Raw genomic sequence first — 15,989 nt, 5'->3', positions numbered from 1 at the left:
AAATTTGGTGCGAAATTTACGGAGAAATTCAAAAATTTATTTAAGTTGGCAAATTTTTTTTAGTTTGACCAGGAATAATTCACTTGGAGAACTTCTTAATAATATATGACAACCAGTTTTCCTTTCTCTTCCATTATGCCAGGGCGGAAAAAAAGCAACCCGTTCCTACTTCCTTACACTGTGTATGCGCGGAAAATGTCGCATCCTTTCTGCTTCCAAATAATTTTACCAAAGTGTTTAAACCACATCTGATGTTTTATCGCTTTCAACAATTATGCCAAATTTCAAAACGCGCCAATATATAAATTCACGCATATCTTCGGAAATTTTGAATAAAAAACTGTAATTTTTTTGCAGGTATGCTTAGAAATACGTCTACTTTAAGATGCTGGTAGAAATTTTATAAATTATAATTAATCAAAATTTTCTTTTGAAAAATTATTTTAAAATACTAATTTTAAATATAAATCACAAAAAATTGGTGAATTGTATTTGGAATGAACCTGAATTTTGAAATGTGAAAGGAAGAATCAAATAAGCTTAATAAAAAGAGAGAGATTAATCAATATATACCCAAACTCAATTAACATTGAGGAGCTAAAATTTTGAGAGGTAATTTTTTAAAAACTACTCCTGCAATTTTTACAAAACTTGGTAGTTTGACGTAATTGGAGTCGTGGAATCTAAATATGGAAAAATTATATATGGTATTTCATAAAACGTCCGATTTGTGTCAAAATACCGATATTAGAACAATGCTATATATAACTCTAATACACATACTAAGTCGCGCTTTCGAGACATGAAAAACGCAAGTTGGATTTCGTCAATCGTCCCAGTAGAATTGAAGGTATAGAACTGTCCTTTTTCTTCGCAGTGTACATCAATAAAGAACAGAGTGCTAGGCCTTTTTAGATCTGGTAGATTCTGTGAGGAAAATTTATTCAATTTTTCTTTAATTTTTTTATTCTGCATGTAGAGAATTAAATACATTTCAGTTCTAGAAATATTTAACGATTATTTTTTGATATATTGCTCGATTCTGGCCACCTGCCAAATGTCATTAATAACAACAGTTATTAATCCAGATATTATACAAACTCTAAATATTTGCCTTTCACACAAAACAATGCAAACTACAATTATACTGTCTTGGTTAACAGTGCATCTTGATTGCAGTCTAATGGGCATTTTGATTAGCTGCTTTCTCGTTGCTAAATGCAACATTGTTCAATTTTAGACATCTGTGTGATTGATTTAAAATCGTTTTCGGCAGATTAAAGTGACCAGCTTTTACCTCAGATCAAAATACTATGCAATACAAATTTTTTATTAGTACATGAATTGTTCGTGCAAAAGGAAAATTGGATTTAAATATCAACTGAATATTAAAGCAATGGACAGAACTCCCTAAATGATCCAACATTTTAGTATTACGATGTATCAGATACAGTCAGAACGTTACTTTGCAAATGTTAAATCATTAGGAAACGTTCTAATACGATCCTGATATTTAACAGCAAAGTCTTTGCAGTCAATATTTAATCATGCTTTACAGCTAGTTGTTAAATAAATGAATCATATTTTAATACTAAAAATTAAGTAACTCTCATCCATTCCCATTCTCAATTTGTTACAGGAAAATTTGAGTGATAAATAGTAGCTTAGTTTATTGTTGGGTGACAAGAGATTCCTAAATAATGAATGTGCGTAATCATATGAAATCTACGGATGAAACCTTAAAAAAAAAAAAAAAAAAAAAAAAAACAGCAACTAATGGAACAAATTAAATCTTTTTTGCATTGACCGTAACAGATTATTATTATTATTATTATCTTTCTCTATTTCAACGCGTAATCAGTATCTTACTATACTGTTAAAGTTACAGACCAAACATGTATTACATATATAAGTATCACAAATATTTATTCAAAAGCACATTCTTTATAGTCTTTTTGTTAGGCCGTTTTAATAGAAAATCATCTACAATATCCAAGCACAATACAATTAATCTGACAAAAACTTGTACTTTCTTTTTCTCAAAAAAAAACATAAGAAATATTCCTGCTTAACTGGAGTTATTTATTGTTTTCCATTAAGTCATCTTGTTTGCATTACTGCAGAGGCGGATGTCAGCATTAGTAAGGCTGCAATGCAGAATAACAGCAAGATGAGAAACGCTGATGCTAAATAAAATAGATGGAAAGCCTTCTTAGGTAAGATAGGTCTATTCAGGTTGTCTTTATCAAGCAGTGTCAGAAGAAGAACACAAAGCTCATTCAACAAGTGCGGATAACTAATGCATTAAGCATTAATGTGACGGGAAAGGGAGGAACTAAACATGAGCGTTTGAGCAATTGTTCAATGTTCGGATATAAGAGTTTTGGAAACTTCTCTTGCGAAAGAGTTGAAAACAAGAGTATCCATTCTCTCTGCTTTCAACATTGAAAGCCGTTCGGTTCCACGATTAACAGCGATTGGACTAAACATATGCTCAGCATATAGTCGCTGAGAATGTTGATTTATTTTTCTGAGAAAGATAAAGACTAACATACGTAATCTTTCTGCAATGAATACTACGGTACTCAGTTGTTCATCTATTCTGTAACTATAACGCATTTAGTTGAAACACCAGTTGGTAATCCATGTTGTTTTCAAGGTAACATTTTTTAAGCTACTTGCTTTGGAAAGCATGATTATGAGCTTCAGTGAGTTTGAGAGAGTGTACACGAACTTGGTTTCAGTCTGTTCAGAACTGTATATTCAAGCTGAGTTTCAAAGCGTTGATTGGCTTATTTGATTATGGCAAAGCACTCTAGTGCTATCTGCCTAAGGCGAGGGATGCCTTTGTGAAGATCTTTCTAACCCAAAGCTTTGAAAGAAGCTAATTTTCAGCCACAGTGCACTAAGACAGAAGTATCATTATGCAAGTTATGTTACACTAACTATTACTACAAGGAAGTTATGTTACGCTAACTATTACTACTGATATGACTGACCATGTTGCGTTGAGTTTATCTGGAGGGAGACATCTGTCAGTGTGAGTCGAACCATTTTCATCCTTCCCCATCGAACCAAATACCTTTGGATTTGTATTGTAGTAAAAGACATTCCCAAGGACGATTCACTAAATATGGGATGCATTTTCTGCAAGCGAGTATTGGAAGGACAAGCAAATTTGATGGAACGACGGTCGATGCTAGACGCCTGACGCTGGATAACGTCATCTTACAGTAACAGATAAGAGTTCATTTTCGAACCCTTGAACCAATGCAGTGTATTGCTACACGCACAAAATTCAGTGATTAAATTAATTCTGGCCAAAAAGAAGCTCCAGTAAATTATTTTTACGTTTTGTATAGAAATCTTTAATCGTGCACTTTTTCGCGTGCTATAGATTACATATTCATTCGAAGAGGTTTTAATTTCTTTGATTTTATCGCCACGGGTTCTTGGAGAAAAATTACTAATATAAATTAATAATAAATTTCAATCTTTGAAGCCATGAAACTTTTGCAGGATTCCTCTAACACTATCAGTTGCTTCTCTTAAACATAATTTTTGAAGTTTAGTTCAGAATTCACTTGCTGCTAATTCTGCAAACTTCAGACATTCAAGTTAATCGCTAAGTTCTAACCAACAAAAAGGCAGTTAGGTGATACGAGAAACGCTAAATAAACAAGAGCATGAAAATTGGTGACAGTCGTTAAAACATTATGTGTAATATAAACATAGTGGAAAAATATGATATTCATGCAAATCCCTTAAATTTTATAGACAGAAATAAAACAATAAACGGCAACAGTGCCATTACGTAAATGATTTGCTGTCTCTACCATTGCAGTTGCTGGAACTTTGGGCCAACCCACACGCTGGAGATCGCAGAGTGCGGGCTACTCTCAAGCCTTTGAAAAAGTCTCGCCGAAGTTCAGATGAATCAGATTTACAATACAACATGCAAATGTTGCAAGACGAAAACCGGCGGTACAGGCAAAGATATGAAGATGTAAGTATGACTCAATAATATTTTTTTTGCTATGTGTGTTGAATTTAAACAAATTGTTTCACTAACTTATAAGGTAAGTTATAAGTCTTATTATCAAGACTTTAGGATTTGAAAGTACAGAATCCATGAAAATATTTAATAAAAATAATGAAAACATGATATTAAAATTACACGCATCATAAAATTAATGTAATTATTAAATTAATGTAATTAATTGATATTAAAATTAATCTAATTTTAAGAAGAAAGTATTATTGACGTCTTAATAATTTTGCAGTTGATGGGAATCTTCTAAATTCGAATATGAGAAAATAGAAACATTTTAATCATACTGCCAAATAAGGAATCTAGGAGTACATCGTTCTCAGCTCAAAGAACGTTCTAGAACGTAAATGATTTGAAATGTATGTATTTAGAATTACAATGCAAAGCGAAAGCTGAAAGCAATAATTTATGGATATTAAATACAGAACCGGAAAAAATTTAAGAATTCCAGATATCTACACATTACTCAGGTAGAATTAATTAGTTTTAATTACACACACTGTTGGGTGTGAATACCACCTCAGATTCAATGTCCTCACTCGAAGTGCTCTGTTTTTATGAAGTATTATGCTTATCAATGATTCTGGATCTGGTACATTTCTCATAGATGATGGTATATCTCAAATGAAAAAATATACGGACAGATAAAAATTTGATTGATGGGGAGCATTCAAATTTAGGGGAATCACGACATCTACAGACACTTTGCCATGTAAGAGGCAAACCAATAACGATTAACGTCTTTAGAATCTTTAATGTACATGACGCTATTCGTGGAGAATTTAATTGCATTGATTACATGGTCTCTTAACAGTTGTGTGACCGTTAAGAGAATATTGTTTAGCAGCAAAAAAGTGAAGTGTTCTGCAATCATTTCCTATTTTCTAAGGGAGAATTCTAACGTAGCTGTTTTAGGGCGTATACGCGTGAATTATTTAGTTTTATAAACATAACTGTAAACCATGAAGCCTCACCAAATTTTGAAATATTAAAATTACATCTCATCAGTGTATAACAATACTAAGGCAATGAGATCTTTGATATTAGCACGAAAATGTACTTAGCTACATATAGCATTGGTTATATAATGGAATAAAAATACCATGTTTCGATCGAAATATCAAATATCATGTTTCGATTGAACTTTTCAGATTTCTGATTCAGTTCTATTTCAGGATAGATTGGGAGTAGCTCAATTACAAGAGTGAAAGTATATTTCTGTTATATTTCATAGCATCTTCTCGATGCTATGTCTCTGATTTCAATGTATGTATTTCTACCAGATGCTGGTCAATACTATACTGAGGTTTCTTAAAAAGGCTAAATTTTATGTCTACTTGTGCATCAAATTTCCCTGTCTGCACAGTTTATTTATATATTAGAAACTGATTTATATATTAGACACTTAATCAATTGATTATATTGAGGAAACAGAAATTTGAAAATTTCTGGATTAGTTTAAATACTACATAGGTGTATTTTAGGGGATGAGAATGGATTTGGAACGTAATGTAGGTAAAGCATTAAAGCGTGCTTTCAAGTGCGCACAAGACAGCACAGAAGACATTTCTAATATACAAACTATAGAATATCAGATTTCGTTGAAAAAAGAAGTAAAATTAAAATTAAACTTTAGTTTTAAATTAAAACTAGCAAATTTCTTTTTTCATTTCGATGGAATTTGAGAGTCTGGAATGTCGAGGACCAAGCTATTCTAAATATCAACGCGATAGTTTATGCTTTTTCATTAGAAACATAGTTTTACCTCTTTTTTTACTTAATATGTGCTTCGCCCTCAGGCACTACACGGAAAGGAAGGGATGCCTCATGGAGGTCTTTTTAAGAAAAACTGGGTCCTATCCACGTTACACATGGGGAAAACCACGATAACGCCCATGCAGCCAGCCCGTTCACCAGAGCTCGAAGTCCGGACCGAACTACCAGTATTCAACGGCTTTTACCGCTCGGCCGCTGGTGGGCTAGTTTTACCCCTTGAAGAAGAAAAACTCACACTATATTCCCTTTAATGAGCAAGGTAGCTTATCAAACTAATAACAAACCAAGGTTGAACTTTTTCTCATTTGAAATATGCAGCTGGGTATGGCTGTGCTACAGTAATGTAATATTTTAAAGATATGAAAAATCTAGTTCAGATTCAAAGAATTGCCCGTTTCTTAATTCTAGAAAAACATTACAACGAAATAATAATGCGCTGAAGAAGGAGAATAAAATTTTCGAGCACTAACAAATCAAATTTATGAATATTTTGCATATTATGAATATATATGCATTACATAAAGTCAGCTAGAGAAGGAGTGAATAATGCAGAAAATCTTTCTAATTCTAGTTTTAGAATTTCCGCATTTTCAAAATAATTGTATTTTCGTGTATTCGCAAATCTAAAATCTGAAGTTTGCAATATAATCTGTAATTTCGCATTAAATTTAAATAGCCCTACGCGAAATGGTAACAGTATACAGTTGAGAGCAATTATCTAATTTAGGCTGGTTTTCAATCTCCTCCACTTACTGATAACATAGGCTATTTCATGCTAAATTTCAACTCTTTCTCTGTACAAGTGTAGTTTGAAAACGAAATACTGTATGAAAATTCTGACCGAATAATGTACATAGATATAATTTTTCAGATTTTATTCTTAGAAATAAGTGCGAATTTATTTATTTTTTTACTTTATTGAGAAAATATTTTCAATTATACATATATTACAGAGTGATTAGGTTTTGTTGAAGAAAAAGACGCGAAAAATGTGCAATTCCCTCACTGGGATTTGAACCTTGGACCTCTCAAATACGCGTCAAGTATCCTTCCAATTACACCAAGAAGGCATGTGGAAAACTACCCTATATATTTCCCGATTTAAAGGACGACTGGGGATTAGGGGACCCAATCGCCAAATTCTGGTGGTGACGAATTATCGTCCACAACCTTCTATTTCGGGCGCCAAATAGAGAATCATTAGGTTATTTTGAAGCATGAGACATGAAAAATGAACAATGCGAAATGAAAAATGAACATGAAAAATGAACAATTCCAATTTCTCGAATAAACGTCGAGTACGTTTCTAATTACGCTACAAAGGCTTGCGGAAAGGAAGGAGGCAATACTTTATAACATATTTGGAATATTTATGCGGATTATTCTAAATTTAAAATTTCCTCTGTTATTTGGGAACATAATGTCGTAAATTCTGTCTTGTAGTTAAGAAGCATACTCTTTTAACCATCAGACGTCTAGCCAACGCAGATTAATGTATGGGGCTTAAGCATACAATGCAAACTCTTGCACTCAGTAACTAAAGATATTACCAATACTGACTGGTTATTAAGCTCATTAAGTACATGTAAATAAATGAATGACTTTGAAAACAGTATTAATATGTCTGGCTTCAAATAATCTTTTCTAAAGTTAACTAGTTAACCAGCCTAACTAAGTTTTGAGTAAGTTCCTTGCAATAAGTAGTTTCCAAAAGTGAAAGTTTATGACAAGACTTTGCAAACTTTCGTCGTTGACAATTGCTTAAAATGGTTTTAAATTTAAGTCTGAACTAAATAAATGATACACCAGAAAACTAAATATCATTTAAATGTGCTTGTGTTTTAGTTCAGACTAAAAACTAGTCAAGTTCAGTCAAAACAAGTCAAATAAGAATACTGCAGCCAAAAAATCCATTGTTTATAACACAAATAAGCACTTTAAAATATAGCTGAAAACACAAATCTATAAATTTTGTTTTAAAACTCATTCCTCATATTTCACGTACTTCAGTACTTCTGCTAGTAACAAGAGATACTTCTGGAAATAAAAACAGTCCCAGAAATTAACTTAGTCTAAGATGTGGATGATACTCAGTGCAGTACAAAAAAATCCAAAAGTAGTTAAGCAGAAGCAACAGAGCCTGATACGTCTCTAGGGCAATAATGCCTGGGTTCAGAGTCCAAGATATTAAGCGGTTTCAAAATATTTTCGTAACTTTTCTCAATCTTTTTGTTTCTGCATAATAAGAACAAAGAAAATGGGAATGGAAGGTTTATGAAAAAACGGTATGTATAAAGCCATATGCATACTTAATCTAGCACAGAATTGTAATATTAAATAGTCACATAATCTCGGTTTTTTTTCCACTTATTTCATTAAAAAAAAGACTAGAAATGTAACGATACAAAGGATTTAAGTGTTAGAAAACTTACACGTCCCACAAGGATGTATTCTCGGTCCAGTGCTATATCTTTTCTACATTTCAGATTTCCCTCACCCTAATTTGGACAGTTACTCTCTGTTAGCATGTTATGCCGACGATACGGCAATTGCAATTAAATCCATCCAAGCTAATCATGCAATAGACAAAATGCAAAATTACCTCTATGCCGTAGAAGACTGGTGCACAAATTGGCGCGTAAAAATCAATGCTAGCAAGCCACTACTTTTAATTCTCAGCAAAGCTAAGAAAAACATTGCTTTTAAAGATCTCTACCTTTTTCAGGAAGCTGTTCCTCTGGTCACAAAAGGCCAAATATTTAGGAATTATTTTGAACCATACGCTCACATGATCTAACCACATTAATTGTGTCAAGAGCAATATGCAGTTTTCTCCCGGTCATTGGAAAATATTCAAATCTTAGCTTGCGTACCAAAAAACATATTTATACCGCTTGCTTTCAACCGATACTTTGTTATTCTGCTCCTGCTTTGAACACGGTCACTCAAACTCAACTGCATCAATTACAAGAAGTGCAAAACAAATTTCTGCGCATTATTACTGATTCACACTATCTTACCCGCAATGAACTTTTACACAGAGACTTAAAACTTGAGACGATTCCAGATTACATCAGAAGATCTAATGAAAAATTCTTCAACAAAGCTGTGCAATTTGACTTTGTTAATTACTCCCAAGTCTTTAATTATGAAATTCTCTTCGAAGATAGAAGCCTCAGATCACTTGCAACTCACACCTTCATGGGAGGAGACGACAAATTTTTCACTTAGCTCCTCAATTGCTGTTTATACTTCCAATGCATCTGATTTTGATTGAAGTTCTTCTGTAGCTTGAATATTGTTCTTGGAGACTGATAAAACTAATGCTGTGAGATTTTTCGCATTGTGTTGATATAGTAGTGTTGTAAATAGGTCGCTTAAGTTGTTGTTGAGTTGCTGTAGTGTATTGCGTTGAATAGTTGCATTAAATTATGTTGTATAGTTGTATTGTATTGTGTTCTATTTAGCACTATTGATTGAGGTTGTTTAGTTGTATTTGAATTTGTCATTGGAATTATTGCTGTAGTGTATCTTCTCATATTTCTGTCATTGATTTGCATTGTCTTGGGTCCTCCTTGAAAGCTATGATCGCTCGTCACGTTTTGAGAACTTGTCCGATTGGATTGTCTTGCTCCTTTTGGTACTTCTGTTCTTCCCCTTTTCTCCGTTTTCTCTTCTGAGATTTTCTCCACTTCCGGGTTTCTTTATGTCAAGTGCCCTTGGGCTTTAATTCTGGAACCGGCAACATTGCTCTTCGCAATAGCTTGATCAATTATAGAGTCTAAGAAAAATTACAAAACCTTGTAGAATGAAATATGTGACTTCTCACATGCAAAAACGAATCTTTTCTATCAACAGAGTAGAAAATGCGGATAATGAGAAGAATTTTTTGAAGTTAATGATAATAAGGTTCATTTAGATGAAAAAATAAAAGGCTTAAATTGTTTAAAAACTGTACTAAGGGTGGAGTTAATGAAGACGAAGATTAATATTTATACGATTGCAATAAAATTGCAAAACTGAATGGTAGAAATGCGACAGACTTTTGAAAATACTTTATGGAGCGAATTTATTTTAAAATAGAAAATTTTGTATTTATGCGTTATGTAAAAGAAATATTTATAGTAACATAAGAGATAATATTTAAGCATACAGCGAAAAGAATTTAAAATTATTGTTCATAAAAGTAGAAAAATTAATTTTTTTTTTTTTTTTTTTTTTTTTTTTTTTTACGGAAATCTTATTTTATGCTAAGCCTTTAATTCAACTTTTTCATCCTTCCTTTTATTAGATAAAAATAGCTTACATGCACAGATTTTTCTCACGCAGAATTAATATATCGCATAACCATTTCTTATGCCTAAAGATCATTAATAGTAATAAGAATACATGCATTTGTTACGGTTCGGTTATTTGAATATGCCAAAGCATACAAGGATTACTTACCTAGAGAAAGGGATACCTTCGTGGTGGACTTTCTAATGGAAACCAGTTCGTATTCACGTTACACATCGGAAAAAGACGAAAACAAGCAATCCTGCCAACTCGATTGTCTAGGATCGAACCTGAGTTGAAATATCTGTGTTCAGCGATTTAAACTTCTCAGCCACATTAAAGCCAATAGGACTAACTCTCTGTATCGGCTAAATGTCCTGTCGGCTAACTGTCCGTGTCCGCTAATTGTCCTTGTCGGCTAACTGTCCGTGTCCGCTAATTGTCCTTGTCGGCTAACTGTCCGTGTCGGCTAAATGACCTGTCGAGTAAGTGTCCGTGTCGGTTAAATGTCCTTTCTGCTAACTGGTGCCGGTTAAATGTCTCGTTGTCTAAGTGGTTGTAGGCTAAATGTCACGGACCCAATAGGAGTGATTAGTTCCTAGAGGACTTTCTACAAGAAACTTGCTTTTATTAACGTAACACATAAAGAAATCCACAAAAGCCAAATTTGCAGCCACTCCATTTGTTTGGATTACCTAGGTCGAAATACTAATATTCAGCCATCTTAACTACTCGCCACTGGTGGAACCTTATGTACCTGAATCAATCTCTTCGTCTGTGGAAGTAAGTTTTTGAGCCAATGATGTTGTCCTGGTGCTCGTTTCTGTTAAGTATTTACTTGTAGTTAATGATAATTTAGGTTAATGAGAGATTTTGGCGCTGCTTTCATGTTGTGCTAACTTAAGCTTTATAGTTCACTTAATACAGTGCGTTTGGAAAGTAACTATGCACCTGGCACGCAGTAAAAAAGTAATGTGTAAATTTCACTTACCTCACAGTAATTGTTATAAATGTTCACCACGAGCGTCCAGACATGTGTGCTTACGTTTCTTCATGCTCTCGAAGATCTGGCAAGTTGTGACTGTGGAATGTTCTTGGTGAAGTCAGTAATAGCAGTTCCAGTTCAGGGAGCGAGTGGAGGTTCTGTCGATAAACAGTAGCTTTTGCATAGCCCCAGTAGTAAAAACTGGGAGGGCTAAAGTATAGAGAAAGAGGTGGCCACAAACCCTTTGAAATGATTCGATCTTCGGAAACATCTTCCAGTAACGTCATTGACTTACGAGCTGTGTGTGCGGTGGCGCCATTTTGTTGAATCCAAGCACTTTCGCCCTTTGTAAGTTCTCCCATGAACTTGTAAATGGCTACACAATAACGATCGGAATTGATTATTTCCTCAAAGATTATTTGCCCTACCATTCTTCTCCTCGATACTGCAATCAACACGACAAGTGTTTGGCCATGTAGCGAATTTCACGAAGTGCGTGTAGATTTTTACTTGATCATAAACTGATAAATGAAACTTTGCCTCATCAGTAAAAATATAGTCCAATATATCATGAGAATTGTTCACAAAACTGAATTCGTTTTCCAGTGTCACTGGGTCTAATTGTTGAACCACTTTCACTTTCTATGATTTGAGACCGAGTTGTTTTCGAACGGCCTTATGTGCTGCTGCAACACCAATGTTTTCCTGCTGGGCCAATTTTCGTATGGACTTGCTTGAGCTACGTCGTATTGCATACAATATGTTCAGCAGTTTTCCTTCAATGAGTACTAATGGTCTCCCACTTCGCGAATAATCATTACTGATCCGATCCCTCTAAATTTCTCAATAAGCGGTCTCACACTGTTTTGATTAGGCAAGGTGTACCTGAAAATTTATTGGGAAAATGCTCTTTCCGTTATGTTTGTGTACTAGACATGGTCGCGGAACACATATTCAAGAAGGAATATTTTCTCTTCCAAAGTTAGCACCATCCTGACAACAGAAGGAAAACTCTGAACTTTGATTAACTCGTTCAAATGCTAGGACGCGTAACAATGTGCTGAACATACCGCCCTTCTGAAGGTCAGCATCAGACTGACTCAGACAAAGCATCTGCAGTGTAACCAACAGAACAAAACATTGTTACACTCTGTTACATAAAACATTCTCTCGAATCGCGTCGGTTGAAAAAATATATCACCTTACGCGTTCATTTTTAATCGTGCAGGTGCATAGTTACTTTCCGAATGCACTATGTATTTTTATTTAATTTTCATTCCTTTTTCTCCTAGAAGCGCCCCATAACTTTATTACTTTCTCAATTATTACACTCACTGCTTGGTCGAGAGAATAATACGTAAATCCAAAAGTTCAAGAATATTCATCCCAGCTTTATGACTTAAACTTTCATTTCATTTTTAAACCGACATACATATATTTTCAGTAGTCAAGAAAATCAGATTTCCCCCTTTCTCCATTTAAAATTTTACGATTTTCAGTGAAATGCTAAAATTGAGTCAGAATATTAGTCAAAATTCTATGACGATAATTTTTATGTAAAAGTTAATATGTTTTGTATTTTCAAAATTATATCTTTGTAATTTTGCTGCTCTAATGCACTTTCTTCCACCTTGCTCACCCAACCTCTCTTTTGAAAGGGGAGATATGTAAGGTATAACAAAATATGATGGCTGCTTTAAAAACTAATTGGCGACCTCAAAATTAACAATCTAGATTTGGTGATCTCCACCTAAACTCATTTGTTCTCCCAAATTCCAGATTTTTCTACGTTACGTAACGTTTTATTGCAGATACCTCTTGTCCAATTAAATTAATTGTAAACCAAAACTCAGAACATTAACTTTTGCGACTCTCTCCCTTCTTCATCTGAAGTACTGCGGTGCTCTTCCCTTTTTTGCTTACGCTTTCGTGCTGGCAACACGCTGTTTTTCCATGCTGCCGCTTACTTGTTTAAGATGACGTTGTACTTCAAAATGCAACTTATTGTATTCAAATATAATTAAGAAATATCTTCTCTGAAGAAAGATGGTTTGATATGCGTAGAAAAATAAAGATTGTGGTTCTTCAAGCTCAGTTGTGGTAAATCCGTCATCATGCTTTTCTACTCAGTCCTTCCTTCAAGCTGTTTAAAGTTGCAGTGTTTTCATCTACACATTTGGAAATATTACATATATATTTTGAGTAGTCAAGAAAATCAGATTTCCCACTTTCTCCAAAATTGCTTTGATCATTAAATTTTAGAAAATAATCGAGTGTGACATTTAAAAGAAATTCACTCATATTACAACATACACAATATTACATTCCAAAAGAAATTACCTGCGCATAACCCAAAGATCCATCATTTAAAAAAGGATTTAGGCTTTTGTAGTAGCTGTCGAATTGATAATTACTGTAATAAAAGGAGAGTAATTGTTATTTCAAGTGTCTTTCATAATTTTCATTTAATGTTATCCTTAAAGTCCCCAATGATCGTGACCATATTCAAGATACTTATATCCCCCACACGCTGAAAAGACAATCCCATCATTGTCATTTTAACATTCTCTTTTAAGACTTTCCTCCAAGCAGACGAATTAACGTGGGGTGTGACAAGCTTTCATTGCCTCCGTTGCTTCCTTTTTCATTGTTTGAAGCAAACGTGTGAAGAGACGCTTTGGTTAAAAATCTGAAATTACTTTATGTGGCCAAGAGCATTTTCAAAGCTCAATATCATTTCCAGAAATAAGTCTGGAAATCGAATATAATGCTAAAAAGAATGTTCAATGACAAAATACAAGAAAGAGCACATGAATCATTTCATCGCAGTTAAAAAAGTCATTTAGTCCCCATTTTGCACTTTGTTTCAGACGATTAAATTCATAATGTTCTAAGTCGGTGCATATATTATACTATGGTTTTATATATATATATATATATATATATATATATATATATATATTGCCTTTTTCATGTCTCGAAAGTGAGACTTAGAATATATATTGGATTTACATATAGCGTTGTTCTACTTTAAGTATTATGACACAAAACGAGACGTTTTCTGAAATGGCAGGCCAATATTTTTCTATATTTCGGTTCTACGACTCAAATTATGCCAAACTGCCAAGTTTAGTAAAAATCGCACTAATAGTTTTTAAAAAAATTAGCTATAAAAGTTTTAGCTCCTCAAAGTTAATTGAATATGAAAATGCATTTATTAATATCTCTTCTTTTATTAAACTTACTTGATTTCTCCTTTCAGAATTCGAAATTTAGGCTTAATGCAAATATAATTCGCATATTTTTATGATTTATTTTTTAAAATTTGTATTTTTAAATATTTTTTTATAAATTTTTCGAAAACACTTTTTATCATAACCTATAAATTTTTAACATCATCTTAAAGTAGATGTATTTCTAGTCACACCTGCAAAAAAACAGTTTCTTATTTAAAATTTTCTAACATGTACATGAATTTACATATTTGCGCTTTTTCAAATTTAGCATCTTCTTCTTGAACGGTAGTAACGCCAAACAATAATACGCACTTTGTTAAAATTATTTGGAACGATGACTTTTTTTCCGCTCGTCTACGATGGGAAAAAAAAAAAAAAAAAAAAAAACTGAGAGGTTTCAGATTTTAAACTACGTCCGAATGGGCGTATATTTTAAGTTCTGTGCCGGTTGCGGACACTTAGCCGACAACCACTTAGCCGGCAGGACACTTAACCGACACCAGTTAACCGACAAGACATTTAGCCGATAGGGACACTTAGCCGACATGGACACTTAGCCGACAAGACATTTAGCCGACAGGGACACTTAGCCGACAGGACATTTAGCCGACAGGGACACTTAGCCGACAGGACATTTAGCCGACAGGACTTTTAAGCGACACGGACACTTAACCGACATGTCATTTAGCCGACACGGACAGTTAGCCGACAAGACACTTAGCCGAAAAGGACACTTAGCCGACAGGACATTTAGCCGACACGGACAGTTAGCCGACAGTACATTTAGCCGACAGGACATTTTGCTGACACCGAGAGTTAGCCGTCAAGACATTTAATTACGGGACACTTAACTATCAACACATTTATTCGACAGGACACAAAGCCGACAGTAAAGTTTAGCTCGCACGTACCCAATAATTGTTCAAACTTACTATCAATTACAAATTTTTCGACTTCTCCGTAAGTTCAATTAAAGTAAATTAAGTAATTTAAGTTATTTTTTAGTTCAATTAAATTAAGTAATTTAAGTTATTTTTTCACTAAAATTCATTTTTCGATTCTTAAAGATCTCATATATACTTTTAATTATTGTGTTAATTTAGCATTGTTTGATATGTATCCATGGACCTTATAAGAAATAGACCAACCCAAATGGGTTTTCTCCCTTGCCTTGGCGTATTGCCGGCTATCATCTTGACCACATCCGGAGGAGTAGGGACGACTTGCAGAAACTTAACAATAGTTGGCTATTGCAGCTCGTATAATTTTCAAGAAAAAGCTGGTGATAGCACCTCATTCACAAATTAGAGTTTTTAGATATTTTTATTTTTGAAACTGAGATTGATTTTTAAAAATTTATCATGTTTATGAAGCGTAATTAATGTTCTAAATAATTATAAAGCTGTTACATGCTTTCAGGTCTGGATATTTTTTAGCTTTTCCTTATGCTGTAAGGAAATTTGTATCACCTTCTTTTAAAAAATAATATTTTAAATCTGAACTAATAGAAAAATTCAAACAAACAATTTTCTCTTAAAATTTTTATGCTTTTTATTGGCGTAAATAAGTGAAAAATACTAAAATCGAAAAAAATGGATTTTTGAAAGTTTTTGCTTAAATTTCTTATTTGTACTGCTTTTTTTAAACGTATATCTGAATATTATAG

The 15,989-nt window shown here is 33.5% G+C and overlaps 1 protein-coding gene across 2 annotated transcripts in view; it reads left to right on the top strand.

Moving 5' to 3' along the window:
- Positions 1–15,989, top strand: part of LOC118182844 (gamma-aminobutyric acid type B receptor subunit 2-like) — a 591,214-nt gene that overhangs the window by 534,561 nt on the left and 40,664 nt on the right. For both annotated transcript variants that reach the window (XM_035352237.2, XM_035352236.2), the window contains exon 16: positions 3,845–4,006. In XM_035352237.2, coding sequence (XP_035208128.1) covers positions 3,845–4,006 — 162 coding nt within the window. The remainder of the gene's footprint in view (positions 1–3,844; positions 4,007–15,989) is intronic.

Source organism: Stegodyphus dumicola, chromosome 5, assembly GCF_044657685.1.
Source record: "Stegodyphus dumicola isolate Sdum_Otavi_A_Nest chromosome 5, ASM4465768v1".
NCBI classification, from domain to species: Eukaryota; Metazoa; Arthropoda; class Arachnida; order Araneae; family Eresidae; genus Stegodyphus; species Stegodyphus dumicola.
This window is presented reverse-complemented; position numbering and strand designations above follow the sequence as displayed.